Source organism: Syngnathoides biaculeatus, chromosome 13 (assembly GCF_019802595.1).
Source record: "Syngnathoides biaculeatus isolate LvHL_M chromosome 13, ASM1980259v1, whole genome shotgun sequence".
Lineage (NCBI taxonomy): Eukaryota > Metazoa > Chordata > Actinopteri > Syngnathiformes > Syngnathidae > Syngnathoides > Syngnathoides biaculeatus.
In genome coordinates, this window is record NC_084652.1 from 18,004,641 (window position 1) to 18,022,032 (window position 17,392).

General features: G+C 40.9%; 1 protein-coding gene across 1 annotated transcript; it reads right to left on the bottom strand.

The window, feature by feature from the left end:
- Positions 1-1,367: 1,367 nt before the first annotated feature.
- On the bottom strand, positions 1,368-16,233 carry gtpbp4 (GTP binding protein 4). Its single transcript, XM_061840122.1, has 17 exons — positions 16,082-16,233; positions 14,605-14,775; positions 14,419-14,522; positions 14,211-14,347; positions 13,376-13,476; positions 13,210-13,302; positions 10,682-10,873; positions 10,521-10,586; positions 10,118-10,207; positions 9,387-9,497; positions 9,245-9,322; positions 7,552-7,603; positions 7,372-7,472; positions 3,631-3,828; positions 3,235-3,300; positions 2,947-3,093; positions 1,368-1,898 (listed from the first exon to the last, which is right to left on the bottom strand). Exons 1-17 carry the CDS (start codon positions 16,127-16,129, stop codon positions 1,746-1,748), a joined length of 1,908 nt encoding a protein of 635 aa, XP_061696106.1. The 5' UTR covers positions 16,130-16,233; the 3' UTR covers positions 1,368-1,745.
- Between the last annotated feature and the right edge of the window lie 1,159 nt (positions 16,234-17,392).

Sequence of the window (17,392 nt, forward strand, 5' to 3'; positions counted from 1 at the left end):
CAGAAGACACATCAAGTACTCTCCTTCCTGTCTCTTTGATCACCTTCGCTGTTGTAGTCCAGTCTTTCGGGAGCTCCTCCTGTCCACCGAGAGTCTCTCTCACCTCTTTCCGAAAGGCTGCACAACATTCTTCCTTTCTCAGCTTCAACTACATAGTTCTATGCTCCACCTTTGTCTTCTTAATCTTTTTACCCACTACCAGAGTGATCCTACACACCACCATTTTACACTGTCAAATTACACTCTCCTCTACCACTACCTTACTGTTAGTAACCGCCTTCAGATTATTTCATCTGGACAAGATATAATCCACCTGCGTGCTTTAACCTCTGCTCTTGTAGGTCACTATGTTCCTGCCTCTCCTGGAAAGAAAGAGTTCACTACTGCCATTTCCATCCTTTTTGCAAAGTCCACCAAAGTTCCTTTCCTGGACAAATCACATACAGTACTACGTTACACTCTCAATTTCAAATTTCAGCTTCATCACTCGATCTGATACTCTTTTCACCTCCAACACATTCTTAGCCAGCTCTTCCTTTAAAATAACCCCTACTCCATTTCTCTTCCCATCTATTCCATGATAAAACTTAATTGAATTTTTTATAATTAACTAAATGTCTAACCTTACTACATTTCCACATGATCTTCTGGATACACACTATATCAACCAACTCCTGAAATGTTTCCGTCTTAGTCCAAATATACAAAGTCCAATCATTCCATTCTAGGCTCTGAGCTTTCCTCTTCTCTTTCTGCCAGAGAACCCACTTTCCACTTCTCCATCGTCAACCCACAGTAGCCGAATTTCCACAGGCGCCCTCCGTGTTAACGGTGCTAGGGGCAGACGTTGTTGACCAGGGGCACGACCAATCCTGTATGGAATTCTTTAGATGAACACGCGTATTTGTCAAAGGTTTAAGTCAGATGCCCTTAATGACGCATCCTGCTTTCTTTAACTAGTCTTGGGACCAGTCTACCGTTTGCACTGGCTTGTGACCCCCACAAGGGTGGAATACTGGATCATTTTTAAGTATTGCAGCATAAAAATGTAACAAGGTTGTTACTTAACCAAACTACATCAGGGGAAAAAAAGTGCCTCTCAGCACAGACTACCAATTAACAAGACATTTTATTTGATTGCGTATAGTGAAGGCAGAGCCTTTTCCTGTTTTTGTGAGAAGTGTTAAGAGGTGGATTTGGTCAAAAACCCTTGGTCCCAAACTCACCACTGCTGACAATTTGGTATATTGAAAACCCATAATTGATGTAGAATTATAAAGCAAAATACAGAGTAGCATACTCCACTCTATTTAAAAATGTGATGCAAATTTCATTTGTAAATGCTACATGCAAAAAGTAAGACTCAGTGGGAATGACGTGTTTATTTGCAATCATCTTTAGCCAACATGAACAAAACATCCATCCATTTTCTGAGCCACTTGTAGAATATATCCTCACATAAAATCAAAGAATTTGATTGCATGCAGGGACAAAATCTCACAACCCTCCCCATCAACTTTCCTTTTTTTGAGCCGCTTATCCTCACAATGAGTTATTAAAATACTGGACACTAGTGTTCCCGTATTAAAAAAAAAAAAAAAAAAAAAAAAAGGAAATGACCATTTGATGATTTGGGTATTGTGTAGAATAAAAGTACAAAGTGTAGAGGTCCACACAGAAGTCTCCTCCCAAAAAGAAAAGAGGAAGATGTCACAAGAGTCCAGAGAGAGAGTTTCTCTTCCTGTTCATCTTCGGTCGGTGGGTCCTGACTTCCTCTTTCCCGCAAGCAGGTGTTTGGGTTTCAGGTCAAACACGTGTCGGTCCGACTCACCCTTCTTGCCCAGACGGTTCATGCCCTTCTGGGAGTTCTTCATCATCTTCTTGGCCTTCTTCACCATCTGACACACAAAGAAATAGTTGACAAAACGCCAATAGAAAAGCTGATATGGTGAGTTAGGGGGAAGGTTTGAATTGGCCAATGAAACACCATGAATATGTGGGGGTTCACTGTACAGCTAATTTGAGCCTTGCATATATATATATATATATATATATATATATATATATAATGAACTCAAAATTTAGCTTGAAATGTTACTCCTGTATAATCACATTTGGCAGAAATATGATTGAAAATAAACCGTCCTTTAACATTTTTTTAAGTGGTCCCATGTTCAATGTTCCACCACCAAGCTCAAAACTTGGATGAATGGATATGCGATTCATGTGCTCTGGCTTCACTGAAAAACCCAATACACTTTTATAGTGTTATTTTACTACGCAAAATAGTAATCCATATTTTACCAAAAAAAAAAAAAAAAAGAATGTTGAGAATTTAGAAGAGTTTATGCATCATTTAATGCTTCAATTCATTGTGCTGCTCTGTCTGGAGTGGCTGCCTTGGCCACCAGGGGACAGCCTCAGTCATACAGATGAAGTGTCACCAGATCTCTGATTGAAAAAAAGTCCCAAGAAATTGGTGACTTTTCACAGATGATAAAGGATATGTGCCCATGTATATTGTGAACTTCAAACGGGAGTGGTAACAAATAAAACAGCACAAAACATCACCACTAAAAAAAACCCTCAAATCGGTCACTCCTATCTCAAGGAAACCACTGTAAGCTATGTCTATTGAAAAAAATCTATTTAATAGAAAATTGCTTGGGTTAAATATTAGTATTTGTTAAAAGGTAACTGATTAATACTTCTCTAATAAATTAGACTGCGGTTTTATCATCATTTTAGGCACATTTGGTATGTGAAAATTCACTTTATTTTTGTTCACATGTATTATGAAAATGTACATAGATTTTATTTTTTGTACTATAGAAAAAAAATCTGTGTGATTGTGCGATTTTCATTTGTTCACCTTTGTTTTTATAACATTGTTATGATACAGATAGACATCACTTTGGTTATTTTAATTACTATGTGAAATCGTACTTTTGTATCTCGTAATCCTGATTGATCTCGAGGAGGACGAGAGGCGCTCTGGCTGCGCGTCTTGGAAGCTGGTGGCACCACAGAAGCCTCACGCTTTCGTTTCCTGGTGACGCTGCGGGAGCGACGGGCCTGCTCTGCGTAGTGACTCTGTGAGCACGCACACAGAGACAGAGAGAGACAGAGAGACAGATAGAGAGAGAGAGAGACAGAGACAGAGAGAGAGAGAGAGATTATACAAACATTGCCCAGTCATACTCACGTCACCTGTATAAGGATGCTAATACTCACGTTGTTTTTGTCACTCATGTCCAGGCCAAGGTCGCTCATCTCCTTCTCCAATGTCTTCCTTTCAACCTGCGTGCCACAGGCAACATGTAATTACAATGTATTTGTATAATGGGTGTGACAAAAAAACAATTTGAATTGGAAAGTAATTTTTGATTTAAAATAAACTTTGTCCACACATTTTGAGAATTAATATTTGAGAAATATTCCTTTTTTTTTTTTAATCGGTGAAAAATTATTATCCTATGAATGACTAAAAATAAATGCCATTTCAAATACTAATTTCTTAATTAAATTCTGTGGGGTATGTCTTTACTGTTATCGATCAAATTATATGAAAATGACCCATATAATGGGCCCAACTGTACGACGAGCGAATGAAAATTTCCAGATTTGTACCTTGGCAGCAGTCCTGGGCATGCGCGGCCCATGCACGTCTTTCTCTTTGGACTCCAAGATCATGAGGTGTTTCTTCTCGCGGATCTGCTTGGCCATGAGACGGATCTCCTGCATCTCCTCATCTTCACTCTCGTCGTCAGAGTCATATTCGCCGGCACGCTCCTTTAGCTCCTCCTCCCTCTCCAGGTCTTCTAGTTTCTGCAGCACAACACACCCAGACAATGTCAACGTGTACATACTCAAAGTAATTTGCCCAACAAATTTATTAAATCCCATGTTGACAAAAGTCCGTAAGTAATTTGTAAACAGGAGAGGTTTGAATCGTAAATTGTATGTGTGTTGTTCTCCCACAAACGTCTAAAGTATTTACTGTCAAGTCTATCAATTGACTATATACATATAAGAAACAAATGCAAATTCCTTGTGAGTTTTGACATACTTGGCAAATAAAGATAATTGATTCTAACGGGTATTATAAAACTTCACTCATTTGTTTACAATCAAACCTCACCTGGCAGCAAACCGTGCCATGCACACTGTAATCACAATATTACAATTTTAGCCTCCTTGTGCAGTCACACTGGTTAGCGGGGACTTCAAACGCTCCTCTTCTTTACTGACATTACTTGATTGTTCTTAATATTACAATACAAATACTATATTTCCATTTTTATTTACGCTTTATGTTCCATCTTATGACAGCACTTTATTACAGCTGTGATTGGTGTAAAAGTGTGCTACAAAAAAAGATGGCTTGACTTGAGATCCATCTCAAACTAGAGACAAGCTTTCTGTCAGGGAAGAGCTAAGATTTGCCTGGGCTGTAAGTGGAAGGTTGAAGTTTTTGCTGCATATGCGTGTACATGTGCACTTTAGCTCCATTTTTTCATTGGTAAGCCATTTATTTTGAAATCTAATGAAAGATTAATTTGAAATGAAATGAACATAGTGGCACATTTATGCTTTTAAACCATGAATTTAAACAATTCTAAAAATTTTTCGGGGGCATCAGTTTCTCAAATTAAAGCTAAGTTCGTAGCTCCTGTGAATAGTTCACCCCAATTGAAGTCATAAGGCTGATTTAAAGGGGCCCTGTCATGAAATTGATGATTTTTAGTATGTTGTGAAAAAACGGCAGCCGACTTGGACCCATGCATTTTTTCCACACCACAAAACGTGATTTTGATGTATGCAGCTTTTTGTAACTGTCATGAAAATCCTCTCGAGGGATTTGTTTTTGAGAAGAAACAGGAATGATGTAAAGGACAGAAGCGCCCACAAGTGGACTCATTTGTTTCCATTAGTTTTACATCCGGGAAGGTAGCGCGTTGTTCCTTCATGTTAGCCAAAATGCTGGCTCGTTGCATTGCTGGACATTGCTTGAACACTCGGGAGAATGGATTTAGCCTTCATATGTTTGCAAGCGATCTGGTTCGTCGTGAAAAATGGATTGCAGGGGTGCAGAGGACGAGAGCTTCGTGGGTTCCAAATTACAGGTAGGTGTGTATACAGCTACTAAAAAAAATAGTCTCTCATAACGTAACAAAAGACCCGCGTACGAAATGTGTTGATGTGCCCATTGGACGGCGTTGGGCTGCTGCGTGGCTAAGCTAGCGAAGGCTGCGCTTCAGCCTCACGGACGGCGGCGGCTCTGAAGAACGCAGCTGACACTGCCTCACTCAGCCGCGTGCGTGCAGTAAAGCGCCCTGGTTAAATGGTGTTGTTCATCGCGTACTGCGGCGTATATGAACAACCCCCTAAAGCAGCACGGCTCGGCTCCATTATATGCCACCACAGCGCCGAAAATGAGCCACACCTGCTGAGGGGCCACGTTCGCTGGTCAGGGCTTTGGCGAAGGCTGCTCGTCGGGCTTGCGAACAGTGGCTACTCTGAAGAACGCAGCTGACAACGCAGTAAAGCCCGGCTCAACGGTGTTGTTAATTGCGTACTGCGGCGGCAATGAACAACCCCCTAAAGCAGCACGGCTCGGCGATAAATCACCTCAGTGCCGAAAATGAGCCACACCGGCCGGCTGCAATGAGCTGCGATGGTTCATCTCCGCCGCGGAAGTGGATTGGACGGCGAGGCGGTTTGGCCGTGATCGCATATCATCTGAATATAGCTCGAAACAATAGTGTAATATTGCCCCGGTAACGTCACTCGGTTGTGTGGTGTTCTCCTTTTCAAAAAGAGCTTCCGTGTCAGAAAGGGCGTGTTTGTCTCCCATAGTAGGGTGCACCGCATGTTTTCATTGGAGTATGTCCAAGTGACGTGTACAGACAGAGGATGCAGTGACCACTCAGATGTCATAGAATGACACTTCTGCAAGTTTGCGCATGGATGACGCGCTATCCGCTCACATTTATTTTTTTTTCCGTATAGACATTGAAGTAAATGTTATGTATTTTTCATTACAATATCTATTTTAGAATGTTTATAGGGATGACACTTGACCTTTAAGGGCTATATTAGCTATGGATACGCATATTGTATGTCTCCTGTAAGTTTAGGGATCTGCACCAAACTTTGGGAGTATGCAAGAACCAAGGCTAGTACAGTGTACAACTTTTAAAAAAGTATGACTATTTCCACTCATGAGTGACCGACACGCACAGATCTGCACACTAACGGATAAACTGGAATTTGGTGGCTTGGTGATAGAGGGCTGGCTCCATGAGGGGAAATGCTATAAAATCATCATGGGCAGGGATATGGTTAAATTAGCAAGTGGTGGCCCTGGACAGGTAAATATCTCAAATTTCTGGTGGGACTTGTGGGAGTCACAGAGTCTTTGCAAGTCTCCTACTAGCAGACTGCAGATTATATTAGGAACCATTTACACTGTTGGTCGCAATTGACAGGCTCTTGATGATAGCAGCAACAAAGATGATAACTGAACTGCTATCGATGTAACATTCACTCTCTCAGTGTTAGAATAAAAGGCCCATTTCTTTTCACTTAAAGATAAGGCTCTAGTTTACAGGTGTTAAAGTCAAGGCCCGGGGGCCAGGTCTGGCCCGCCACATAATTTTATGTGGCCTACAAAGGCAAATCCTCTGTCTACCTCCATGATTCTTGTTCAAATCTGGACCAAAACTTCAAACTGTCGTATGATAAATGATAACATTGAGATATTGCAAGCATTTTTGTGTTACCAAATATCAAAAGTAGCTGAAAAACCCATTACCGTTGTTTGGTTTTGTGATGAAACAAGAAAAACATCTGAAAGACCTTATCAATTTGCTTGTAATTGGTCAATATGAATTTAGACTACCCAAAATAAAAATTACAAATCTAAAAAAATATATAAAAATGTAAAAAATTCACCCCCCCCAAAAATGAACAGCGAAGTCTACTTTTCCATTTGAAGGTACGATTTGTTGTTGCTTAAAAAAAGAAAATAAAATAAAACAAAATAAAAAATAACGGTAGGGTTGGAAAAGTCTCCAAATATCATGAGCAACAAGGTGGTTAAGTTGTCAAACAGAAAAAGGCCATCATAGGCGAGGGTAGGAACATAAATCACTTCATCACATAGGTCCAAGTTCTGTCTCTGGTCATCAGGGTAATGAAAACGGTACTCTGCATTTGCATGCGACAGAATCTGCCCCCCCCTTAACTCAAGTAATTTTGAGAAGAGACAATTTTTATTTTGCTGTAATTCTTTATACTTTGTGGATTTGGACAGTGAGCTTTTATCCAGACACCTGGGAACTTTACATCGTAATGTTTGCGACAGACCTTCATAATGGCGGGGTCGATGTAGTCGGCGATGTTGTGGCCTTCCCACACCTCAGGGATCTTGTCATGCTTCTCGTTGTCATTCATCAGATCCCAGTATTCTGAGAAAGAGACCAGGTGGTGCTTGTTAGGATGGCCCTGTGACTGATGAGAATAACTCTACGTGATGAACATGCTCACTCTGAAGGTCCAGCACATAGTCGTCTCCCATCTCCATCTCAAGGTCTTTTTCCTGGAAAACAAACTGCTCAGTCAGACAAGAAAAAAATGCCTTTGTATAATTTTCTACAAAAAAAGGTCATTTTTAAAGCGCTAATCATTTTCATGTCAAAGAAAAGCGTTAAGAGTGCCTCCTGAAATTTCCGATGGCGACCTGTCACACAAATTCCACCAGTCCTCATGAATCACTTTTTTCCAGTAGCCAAGTTTTCTGTGGATTGGACTAACCATCTGAGGCTCCTGATGGTTTCACCAATAACAACATTCCCTTGTGCAAACATAAAATACTATGACAGTTTTGGATATAGAAAAGGTGTACCTGAGGTAGTACTCCAAAAATAAAGCATGTTTTGTTTCCATTCATCTATCCATTTTCTTTCACTTAGAGAGTTGGGTTGCGGGGACAGCAGGTAAAGCAGAGAAGCTGAAACTTCCCTCTTTCCAGCCCCTTCTGGGTGAGATCCTGGGACAATCCCAGACAGCCAGGAGATGCAGTCTCTCCAGCATGTCCTGAGTCGTCCTCAGCACAAATTCCCGGCGGGACATGCCAGGAACATTTCATCAGGGAAAGGGTCCGAAGGAATCCCGGATGACCGAGCTTGTTACTCTATCTCACAGGGAGAGACCAGACACCCTGCGGAGCCCGCTAGTTTTGGCCGTTTGTATCCACAATCTTGTTCATTTGGTCTTGACCCAAACCTTGTGATCATCGGTGAAGATGGAACGATCAATAAATTGAGAGTATCGCCTTTTGGCTCAGGTCCAGTACCACCATAGACTGATACAGAGTTTGTGTTGCTGCAGATGTTGCACCAATCTGCCTGTCTATCTCCCGCTCCATTCTTCGGTCACTTGTGACTGTGACCGTGAGATACTTGAACTACCCCAGTCTGTGGAGAAGGTTTTCCATCATTTTCAGCCCAATGGTGCAGGCCCAACCACTTGGTGCTGGCCATAGAGACCCACCACCAGGCTTGGCTCCAAAGGGAGGGGGCACTGGTAACCCACATCTGGGTGAGGGAAAATGGCATGCATTTTTTTGGTGTTGTCTTTGAAGGTCTTTTGAACATGCTTAGCCTTGTCTGTCACTGAGGACCTGCTTGACCCGGGTGACCCTTTCAGGGGTATTAAGGTTCTAACAACTTAGCTACTAGGATCACTGGGAGGCACAAACCTCTCCATCATGATGATCTGATGGTTCAAGGAGGGGATTATTTTGTTTTCCAAAAGTAAGAAATATGACGTTTAAATTTTTTTTAGGCCATTTTCACTCTTTCCTGCGGAGACATAGCAACAAGGCACTTCAAAATGTACATTTTATGAAAATTATGTAAAATACTGCCATTGAATTTAGGTATTTTAGCCTCCAACAATAAAAAGAGGATGAAATCCTGGAGGAAGTGAATTATTTCTGTAGAAGATGGAGTAAAGGTTTTAAGGAAACCATTGCACCAGAGGAAGAACAATTTTATGAAAGACAGAAGCCGTGACAAAATGTCAATCATTTGGATGAGTGAAGTGACACTAAAAACGACAAACGTCAAATTCAATACTCAAAGAAACTTGCTAAAATAAAAATCTGTGGGGTGGAATCATGAATTCTCCAACTACATTCTCCAACTGCATTTTGTGGCAGGCAGTTTAAAGAACCTACCAACTTGCGTTTGGGAGCGTCCACTTCCATGGCTTTTCTGCGCAACAATGCCCGCTCAGGAATGAACGGAGGTCTCTCCTGCAAGAACAAATTTGAGTAGATTGCGCCACAGACTCCACTTTCTGATGGTTAGTTGTTCAACCTTGTCGTCTCTCTTGGCAGGCATGGCCAGATGCAGCCGGTTGAGGACATCGTGGACCTTCTTGCCCCTCATCTTGTTGTCCACACGCTGGGCCAAAAGCCGGTCACAGGCCTGCAATCCACACAACCACCACCACAAACTTAATGGACATGACGAGAGATGGGAATCAAAAACCGGTTCCTGCTGAGAACGAGTTCTCAATTTAATGATTCCTTGGAACCTTTTCTCAAATTACCAATAGGTTCTCATCTACGTTGGAAGGGGAGAATCACGTAATTGCATATGTTTCACAACATATGCAATATAGAAACCATCTAACATTCTTGCAGTACTTGGTCAACATGTGGTATTACTAAGCTCTATCACTGACCATTTTAAGTAAGCAGACCAAAAGGAGGAGAAATTTAAGAAACTAAAAACCAGGGTTGGCACTGGGTAATGAAAACTCCTAGCCAATGTGGCTGAAAAGTTTAAAAGATTCCTAGCCACACATTAGCAACAACTTAACGTGTTTATGTGGCTAAACCATTACCCAAACTTAGCTAGTCCTCGTCACTAGGAACTAAATCCATTAGCTTTTATGGTAGGGGCCCAATTAAAACTACATAGTCATAAATCAGGACGAGGGCTTAACGGTTTGGGAACATACTCTTAATTGCGAGTTTTTTGTGTGTTTCTTTTGAACATTTTTTTTTCTGACAACAAAAAACAATCATCTCACGATTTCTCACCTCATTCTTGACCTGGATGACACCCTCATCAGTGAGTGTGCTGGTCTCGATGACAGGGATGCCGTCTGCAGACAAGTCTGCAAACATTTTCTGAACAAACACATGGGCAGCATTAGTGCCTTACATAAGCTAACTAAAAAATACAAATAAAAATTAAGACCTTTAAACTTCGCTCATTTTAAATTACCGCTCATCTATCAACAGATGACCAGGAGAACAGTGTTGTTAAAGGTGAACCCTCTCTACAAACACTCTCCCTCTCTAAAAACAAAAACTTAAGAAAATAAATTTGAAAAAAAACATCAATTAGGACGCTTTCTGAATTTTCAAGGACCTCAGAAAAAAAAAAAAAAAAAAAATCACAATTTATTGATTAAAATTTAGCATTACCTAATCAACATACCTGATTCTCCTCAGAGAGTTCACTGATCTTCTTTACGTCACATTTGTTGGCCACCACAATCAGTGGCTGTGAATAGGGAGCGTAGAAACGTTAAACCAGGAAGTGGTAACAAATGACAAAACAAAAATTACACATACACACACACACAAAATGGCCTCGACCTTGTTAGCGAACAGCGGACGGATGTTGTTGAAGAGTTCCAGCTGCTGGGGTAGAGTGTGCCCACACTGCTCCGACACATCCATGACGTACAGCACGGCCGCTCGCAGATGGGCCAGAGCCGTGATGGCCTGCATCTCGATGGTGTTGCGTTCTTCCAGAGGGTGGTCCAAGATCCCAGGTGTATCCACCACCTTCGGAACGTGTATGATAATACGAACTTGTAGAAATGATTCTTACCAATAATTAACAGCATGATAAACCCAATGCAGGAAGGGTTCGGCCTGTCACGATAACATATGCTGATATAAACTTAAGTGAATAAATTACAATGGTTGTGTTTTTGACGTATTGTAAATATTTGACAGCCAATAAAGTTAATGGGTAAAAAAACGACAGCACAATGGGAGAGACAAGGCAGCTGAGACAGCACTTAATGCACGGCTCGACTGGTAAATTGAGAGCTTCGCCTTTCGACTTAGCTCCACCCATATCTTTACCACAACGGACCGATACAAAGTCCATATCACTGCAGACGCTGCATGGATCAGTCTGTCGATATTCCGCTCCATTCTTCCCTCACTCGTGAAAAAGACCCCAAGATATGGAGTCCTCCATTTGGGGGAGGATCTCATCCCAAACCCGGAGAGGGCACGCCACCCTTTTCCAACTGAGGACCGTGGTCTCAGATTTGGAGGTGCTGATTCTCATCCCAACCGCTTCACACTCGGCAGTGAACTGCTCCAGTGAGAGCTGGAGATCACGGCTTGAAGAAGCCAACAGAACCACATCATCTGGTTCAGAGATGTGATGCTGAGGCCAACAAACCGGACACACTCTCCACCTCGGCTGCGCCTAGAGATTCTGTCCGTAAAAGTTAAGAACAAAATCGGTCACAAAGGGCAGCCTTGCCAGAGTCCAACTCTCACTGGAAATGGGTCCAACTCATTGCCGGCAATGCGGACCAAACTCTGTCAGCAGTCATACAGGGAGCTTGTTATGGCATACTCCCGAAGAACCCCCCACAAGACACCCCGAGGGAGACGGTCGAATGCTTTCTCCAAGTCCACAAAACAGTTTTAGACTGGTTGGGCGATGCACCCTCAAGGCCCCTGCCGAGGGTGTAGAGCTGGTCCACTGTTCCACGGACAGGACGAAAACCACATTGCTCCTCCTGATTCAGACATTCGACTTCCCGCCGGACTCTCCTCTCCAGCACCCCTTAATATACCTTACCAGAGAGGCTGAGGAGTGTGATCCCACTATACAGTAGTTGGAACCCTCCGGTCCCTCATCCACCCCTGGGCTCTGCCACCAAGGAGCTTTTTAACCACCTTGGTGACCTCAACCCCAGAGACAGAAGAGCCCGCTTCAGAGCACCCAGCCTCAGCTTCCTTGTGGGAAGGCGTGTTGGTGGAATTGAGGAGATCTTTGAAGTATTCTCCTCACACTCTCACAACATCCAGTCATAAATAGATGAACATATAAATGATCTATTGTATATATTTTTTTAACAATTAAGTACAACAGTATGTAGCGTAAATGGGCATTTAAATAGACTCATTGATCCATCTTGTGATCGGCTCGGTTTTCGTTTTTTCAAACTCCCTGATTGATAATTACCCCCAAAAATCCTGATCGTGTAAAGCCTATTTATTTTTTAAATTCCTTGACTACATCATTTGTCAAAATTATCCCATTTCTTAATTAATACAAATAAATAAAATAAAGTATTTTAAGCTATTTTTTCCTTTAGCATTCAACTGCTTTCACTGACGTTTTAGATTTATGTTGTGGTATGATTTTAGGCGGCAGAGTGACTCAGCGGAAAAGCGTTGGCCTCACAGTTCTGAGGTCCCAGGTACAATCCCGGATTCGCCTGTGTGGAGTTTCCATGTTTTCCCCGAGCCTGCGTGGCTTTTCTTCGGGCACTCCGGTTTCCTCCCACATCCCAAAAACACCCAATATTAATTTGACACTCTAAATTGCCCCTAGGTGTGATTGTGAGTGCGGCTCTTTGTCTCTATGTGACCTGTGATTGGCTGGCAACCAGTTCAGGCTGTACCCTGCCTCCTGCCCGTTGACAGCTGGAACTCCCTGCGAACTTTGTGAGGATAAGTGGCAAAGAAAATGGATGGATGGATGGTATAATTTCAATTACATTATCGAGGCAAAGAAGCAAACCTAAATTGTGTGTAAAATGCGTTAACACACACACACACAAATTATATAATACAGCATGATAATACAGGCATCACGTGATTTATTTTTTTTTTAGAAAAAAAGAATGGGCTAATTGCTTTTTTACATTGCTTTTCAAGATTAACTTTATAATTTGAATTAAAAATAAAGAATTGAAGTTTTTTTCCCCCCTTTCATTACATGGCATGAAATTTTAGATTTACTGTATGTTGTGGTATCATTTCAATACCATTATCAAGGTATTTATATTAGGTGGTGTACCCAAAGCAATGGCCAAAGCATGTCGTGTTGTGTTGCATATAACGAAGGTTGTGCTGGTGTCCCTCACCTGCCAGCGCAGGTATCTGTAATCCATGTGACCCACAAACAGCGATTTGGTGGTGAAGGCATAGGGCTGCACGTCAACATCAGCTCGCGTCACCTGAAGATGGAGTCTCAATTTATTATTGTGTCTACATTTTGCTTGGACACAACAAAATGAAGATGAAACTCACCTTGTTGATGAAACTGGACTTGCCCACATTGGGATACCCACACAACAATAGCGTCCTGGTGTTTGGGTCAATGGTGGGCAAACGGGACAGATGTTGACGTACTTTTAAAATGAGACAGGGAAAAAAAATTGTAAAAGGGGGAAGGCATTTGAGTAGGGGAAGGAGAAAAAAAAAAGTGCATGCGCAATAAGATGATGCAAAAAGGGAAGGTCTGGACTGGATCAAAGTCCATTTCACATAAATGACAATTAAATGCATCTTAGTAGTAATAAAATAACAGAAGGGGGGAAAACTATTATTCAACCAATAATCAATGGGATAGTTAATAGTTCCATTTCTAAAAAGACTCAAATGTGACAGCTCTGTCACCGAGCAAGATTTATGACTTAAATGATGACCTGGTTGAAATTTGGTGGGGACTAAACCATTGAACCCCCCTCTCCCCCCCCCCCAATAACTAGGGACTTCCTTGAGACTTGAAGGTTACAATTTAAGACTTGCTTGACACTTGCTCATATGTGACTAACTCCAACCATGACAACATCCTGATACAGTTACGTAGGCAGTGCTGCTTGTCTTCAATAGTAGTTATGATAGTTACTGATAAATACAGTATAACCTATGTAGGGAGTTAAGATGAAGTGGCAAATAATATGACCAAGAGAAGCCTACCTTTGGATCCAAAACATTTAGAAAAGGTACCAGGCTGGAAAATGACTAGAAAATTAAATTTGTTTAAAAAAAAAAAAAAAAAAAAGAAAGAAAGAAAGAAAAAAAACTGACACTCCATTTAATGTCGAGTCACTCAACTCGAAGTTGATTCTCATTGTGCTACCTTGTTCCAGATACTCCAGACTGGACTTCTGACGCTTCAAGATGGTGCACATGCGACCCAGAGCGGCTCGCTTCAGCTGCTTGCATCGATAAAGAGAATCTCCATACTTCATCAGGCGCACATAGTCTTTGGCTACACTAAAAGAAATAGACAAAAATATTTAGCTACAATATTCTTGTTTTAGCAAGTTCTACAACAACAAACATACTTGTCAATCAAATTCTTGGCAATGTTGATCTGACCCAAAGCCAGCTTGTAATGGTCCTTGTCATAAAGTACGTTCATCAGGTCAGCATAGAAGGGATGGATGTCCTGCAGCAAAGAACAAATCCAACTTATTTTCGGCACCTTTTTTTTCCTCTCCATTCTTGTTACCAGCATATGTGTAACTCACATCAAGTTTGGGAAAGTCCGTGAGGATCTGTGTGAGGCGGTCATGGTAGTTTTGCTGCGTGAACTTCACCTTGCGCATATAAAAGTGTCGAATGCGGTGGATCTGATAATGCTTGTGAATCACCGTGGGCGTTTTCCGTTGTGTTTTGGATAAAGTGATGTCAATGAAATCCTGTCAGGAAAGGAAACGGAGAACACAATTTATTACTATACTAATACTATACTATACTATAAGATTTTTCAGTGATCAAAACCCAAGTATTTTTTTTTCTGAATTTTTACTTCTATACCCAATAGATCTGTACTTTGTACTCCTACTTTGTACAAAAAAAGTCATTACCTTGTTGAGATGAGAAATGATGAGAAAGTGAAATGCTTTAAAAAAAATGTAACATTGAAATTTGTATTTGCTGTGGAAAGTTATTAAAACAGTTACCAGTAGGAGTCAAAAATAATTTTTGCTTTGGTAGTCAAGTACACTTCAGTGCCTGTAGTTTTTTTGTACTTTGACAAGAGTTTAATAAGAACTACTTATATCAGTCTTTTTGCAATATCTGTACTTCCACTTGAGTACAGAGCGCGAGTACATTTGTCACATTTCTTAAACTAGGAAACAAAACTAATTTCCTCGCCAATATACATCCTTCCACACCGAAGTGTTAAATTACAAAAAAAAAAAAAAAACCTCACTCCTTGGAATAAAAAAAAATATTTATTACAACCACGTCAACACATTTGGATTTATTGCAACAAATTCAATGGTGGAAAGCAATATTTTGTTAATCTACATAAGCAAACATCGAAGTATTCATGAACAATTATTTATTTTCCTGATTCCGTTTTACTTATGTACATATGGTAACAACTACACTTTCTACTAACGTTCTCCCCTGATGGCAACGGAAAACAGGACAAATAATTTAAGAAAAAAAACGTGAAAATTTTGTTTTTGATTGTACAGTTATGAAATGGATTAGATATGTTTTTGTACTTTTTGTAGTCAAGTACATTTCAGTGCCTGTACTTCAAAAAAAACATACAAATGTACAGGAGCTGTCAATCGCCTCGTCACTGTCACGTTTTAATCACTGTCATCCACAGTAAAGAGCTCAAGACACACATTATTCCTCCGTGAACACCAATTGTATAGCAACAAATTGGATTCAAGAAGCATTCTAATGATTCTGTGCCTGCTTAATAAGCAATAAAAATAGTCATGATTGATTAAAGTCACCAACATCAAAAGTCTTCAAGAACCCAAAATTTCCTATTCGAATGATACAGGAGGTGAAATAGTCTACAAACCTATGTTATTAATTATCATTCACCCGTTATATATTTAACTCGTGTTGAACCTTGACGTGTCTACACGTGTTTGGCACCTTAGGTGCCAATGGGTTATATCTCTCGATCTTCCTGAGTTTAAGCGAGTAAAACGCGAACGGCTCAACATGCTTATATCGTCAGAGGTCATTTACCTTAGCGGTGGGAACCACCATGATCTTCTTGAAATTATACATTGCCATTTTGTCAGGACACGTTGTGGTCCTCAGCCAGCACAGCTGAAAAGGGAAGCAAAGCAACTATGCTAGCTAGCTAGCTAACTAGCTAGTTCCCGTCGAAACCGGAAATGGCGCACGGAATTTAAACCCACGCGTCGCCCCCTGTAGTCAAATGTTCACACTGCATGATTATAACGGCACATAGATGCTTTTCAATTTATGTGTAAAACAGAGGTTTTTCTTTCTGAAGGCCGCAAAAATCATTGGATCTCAGATTTATGTTGGGCTAAATGCGCTTTACATAATTCAGTAAAAAACCTACACGCACAAACAAAACAAATCACTTTTATAGCAATTAGGGAGTAAAGTACTGTACAGAAATACTGAATGATTCTGTTCAAAGTATGTTAATAGTAAGTAACTTTGGTGTCATCTTATAGACTTGCATAAAAGTTTTAATGTATCGGACCTCTGCTGTACTTAAAACTGGAGTTTACTATTTAAAAAAAACAACAAAAAACGCTTTTTGCCAAATAGGTTGAAACTGTCTCCATGACTCGCCAGTAGGATATTATTAAAATGATCTTTTAAAAATGTCTCCGTCCCTGGCCATCATTATGTGTCTCTCATTCATATTAATTAGTGTTTTATAACTTGTCACAAGAACAGCCAATCAGATTTCCGCCAGTGGATTTATGGGTTTCTGACAGGCAGGACACAGCACGTGAGGCCGGGGGTCACCACCTTAACCACACATAAAATTAGCATGGGGGCGTCCCCAAGGAAGCTGGAGTTTTGCTGACAGAAATCAGAAACATCCTTCGCCACAATTGTGCCTCACGATATCCAATCGCCCAATGTCTACGCTTCCTGAGGAACCACGCCCTGGCACAGGAGCTGTTGAGGCAGTTCTGTACAGCAGTCGTTTAATTGGTTCTGTTTATCCATCACAATCTGGTCTGGTTCTGCCACAAAGGAGGACCAAAATAAAACTTCAACAGACAGTTAAGACTGCTGAAAAAAATTTCGGTACCCTCTTAAGGACTTACACACCGCGTGACCAGTCTTTGTCCACAATTTTGCAGGTCAAGATCAGGAGAATAAGCTAAAGTTGATACAGAAAGAGTAATAGTAATAATAATAATCATGTTCATTTCATTTTTTTTCTTCATATACTGTAACCCTAGTCACTTAAAATTAGTTATGTGAGAACATTTCTCCTTAGATCTGGTACGATTACAGCTAAGAACCTGACCCGTACAGAGAAACTCTGAATGTGGTTTCAAA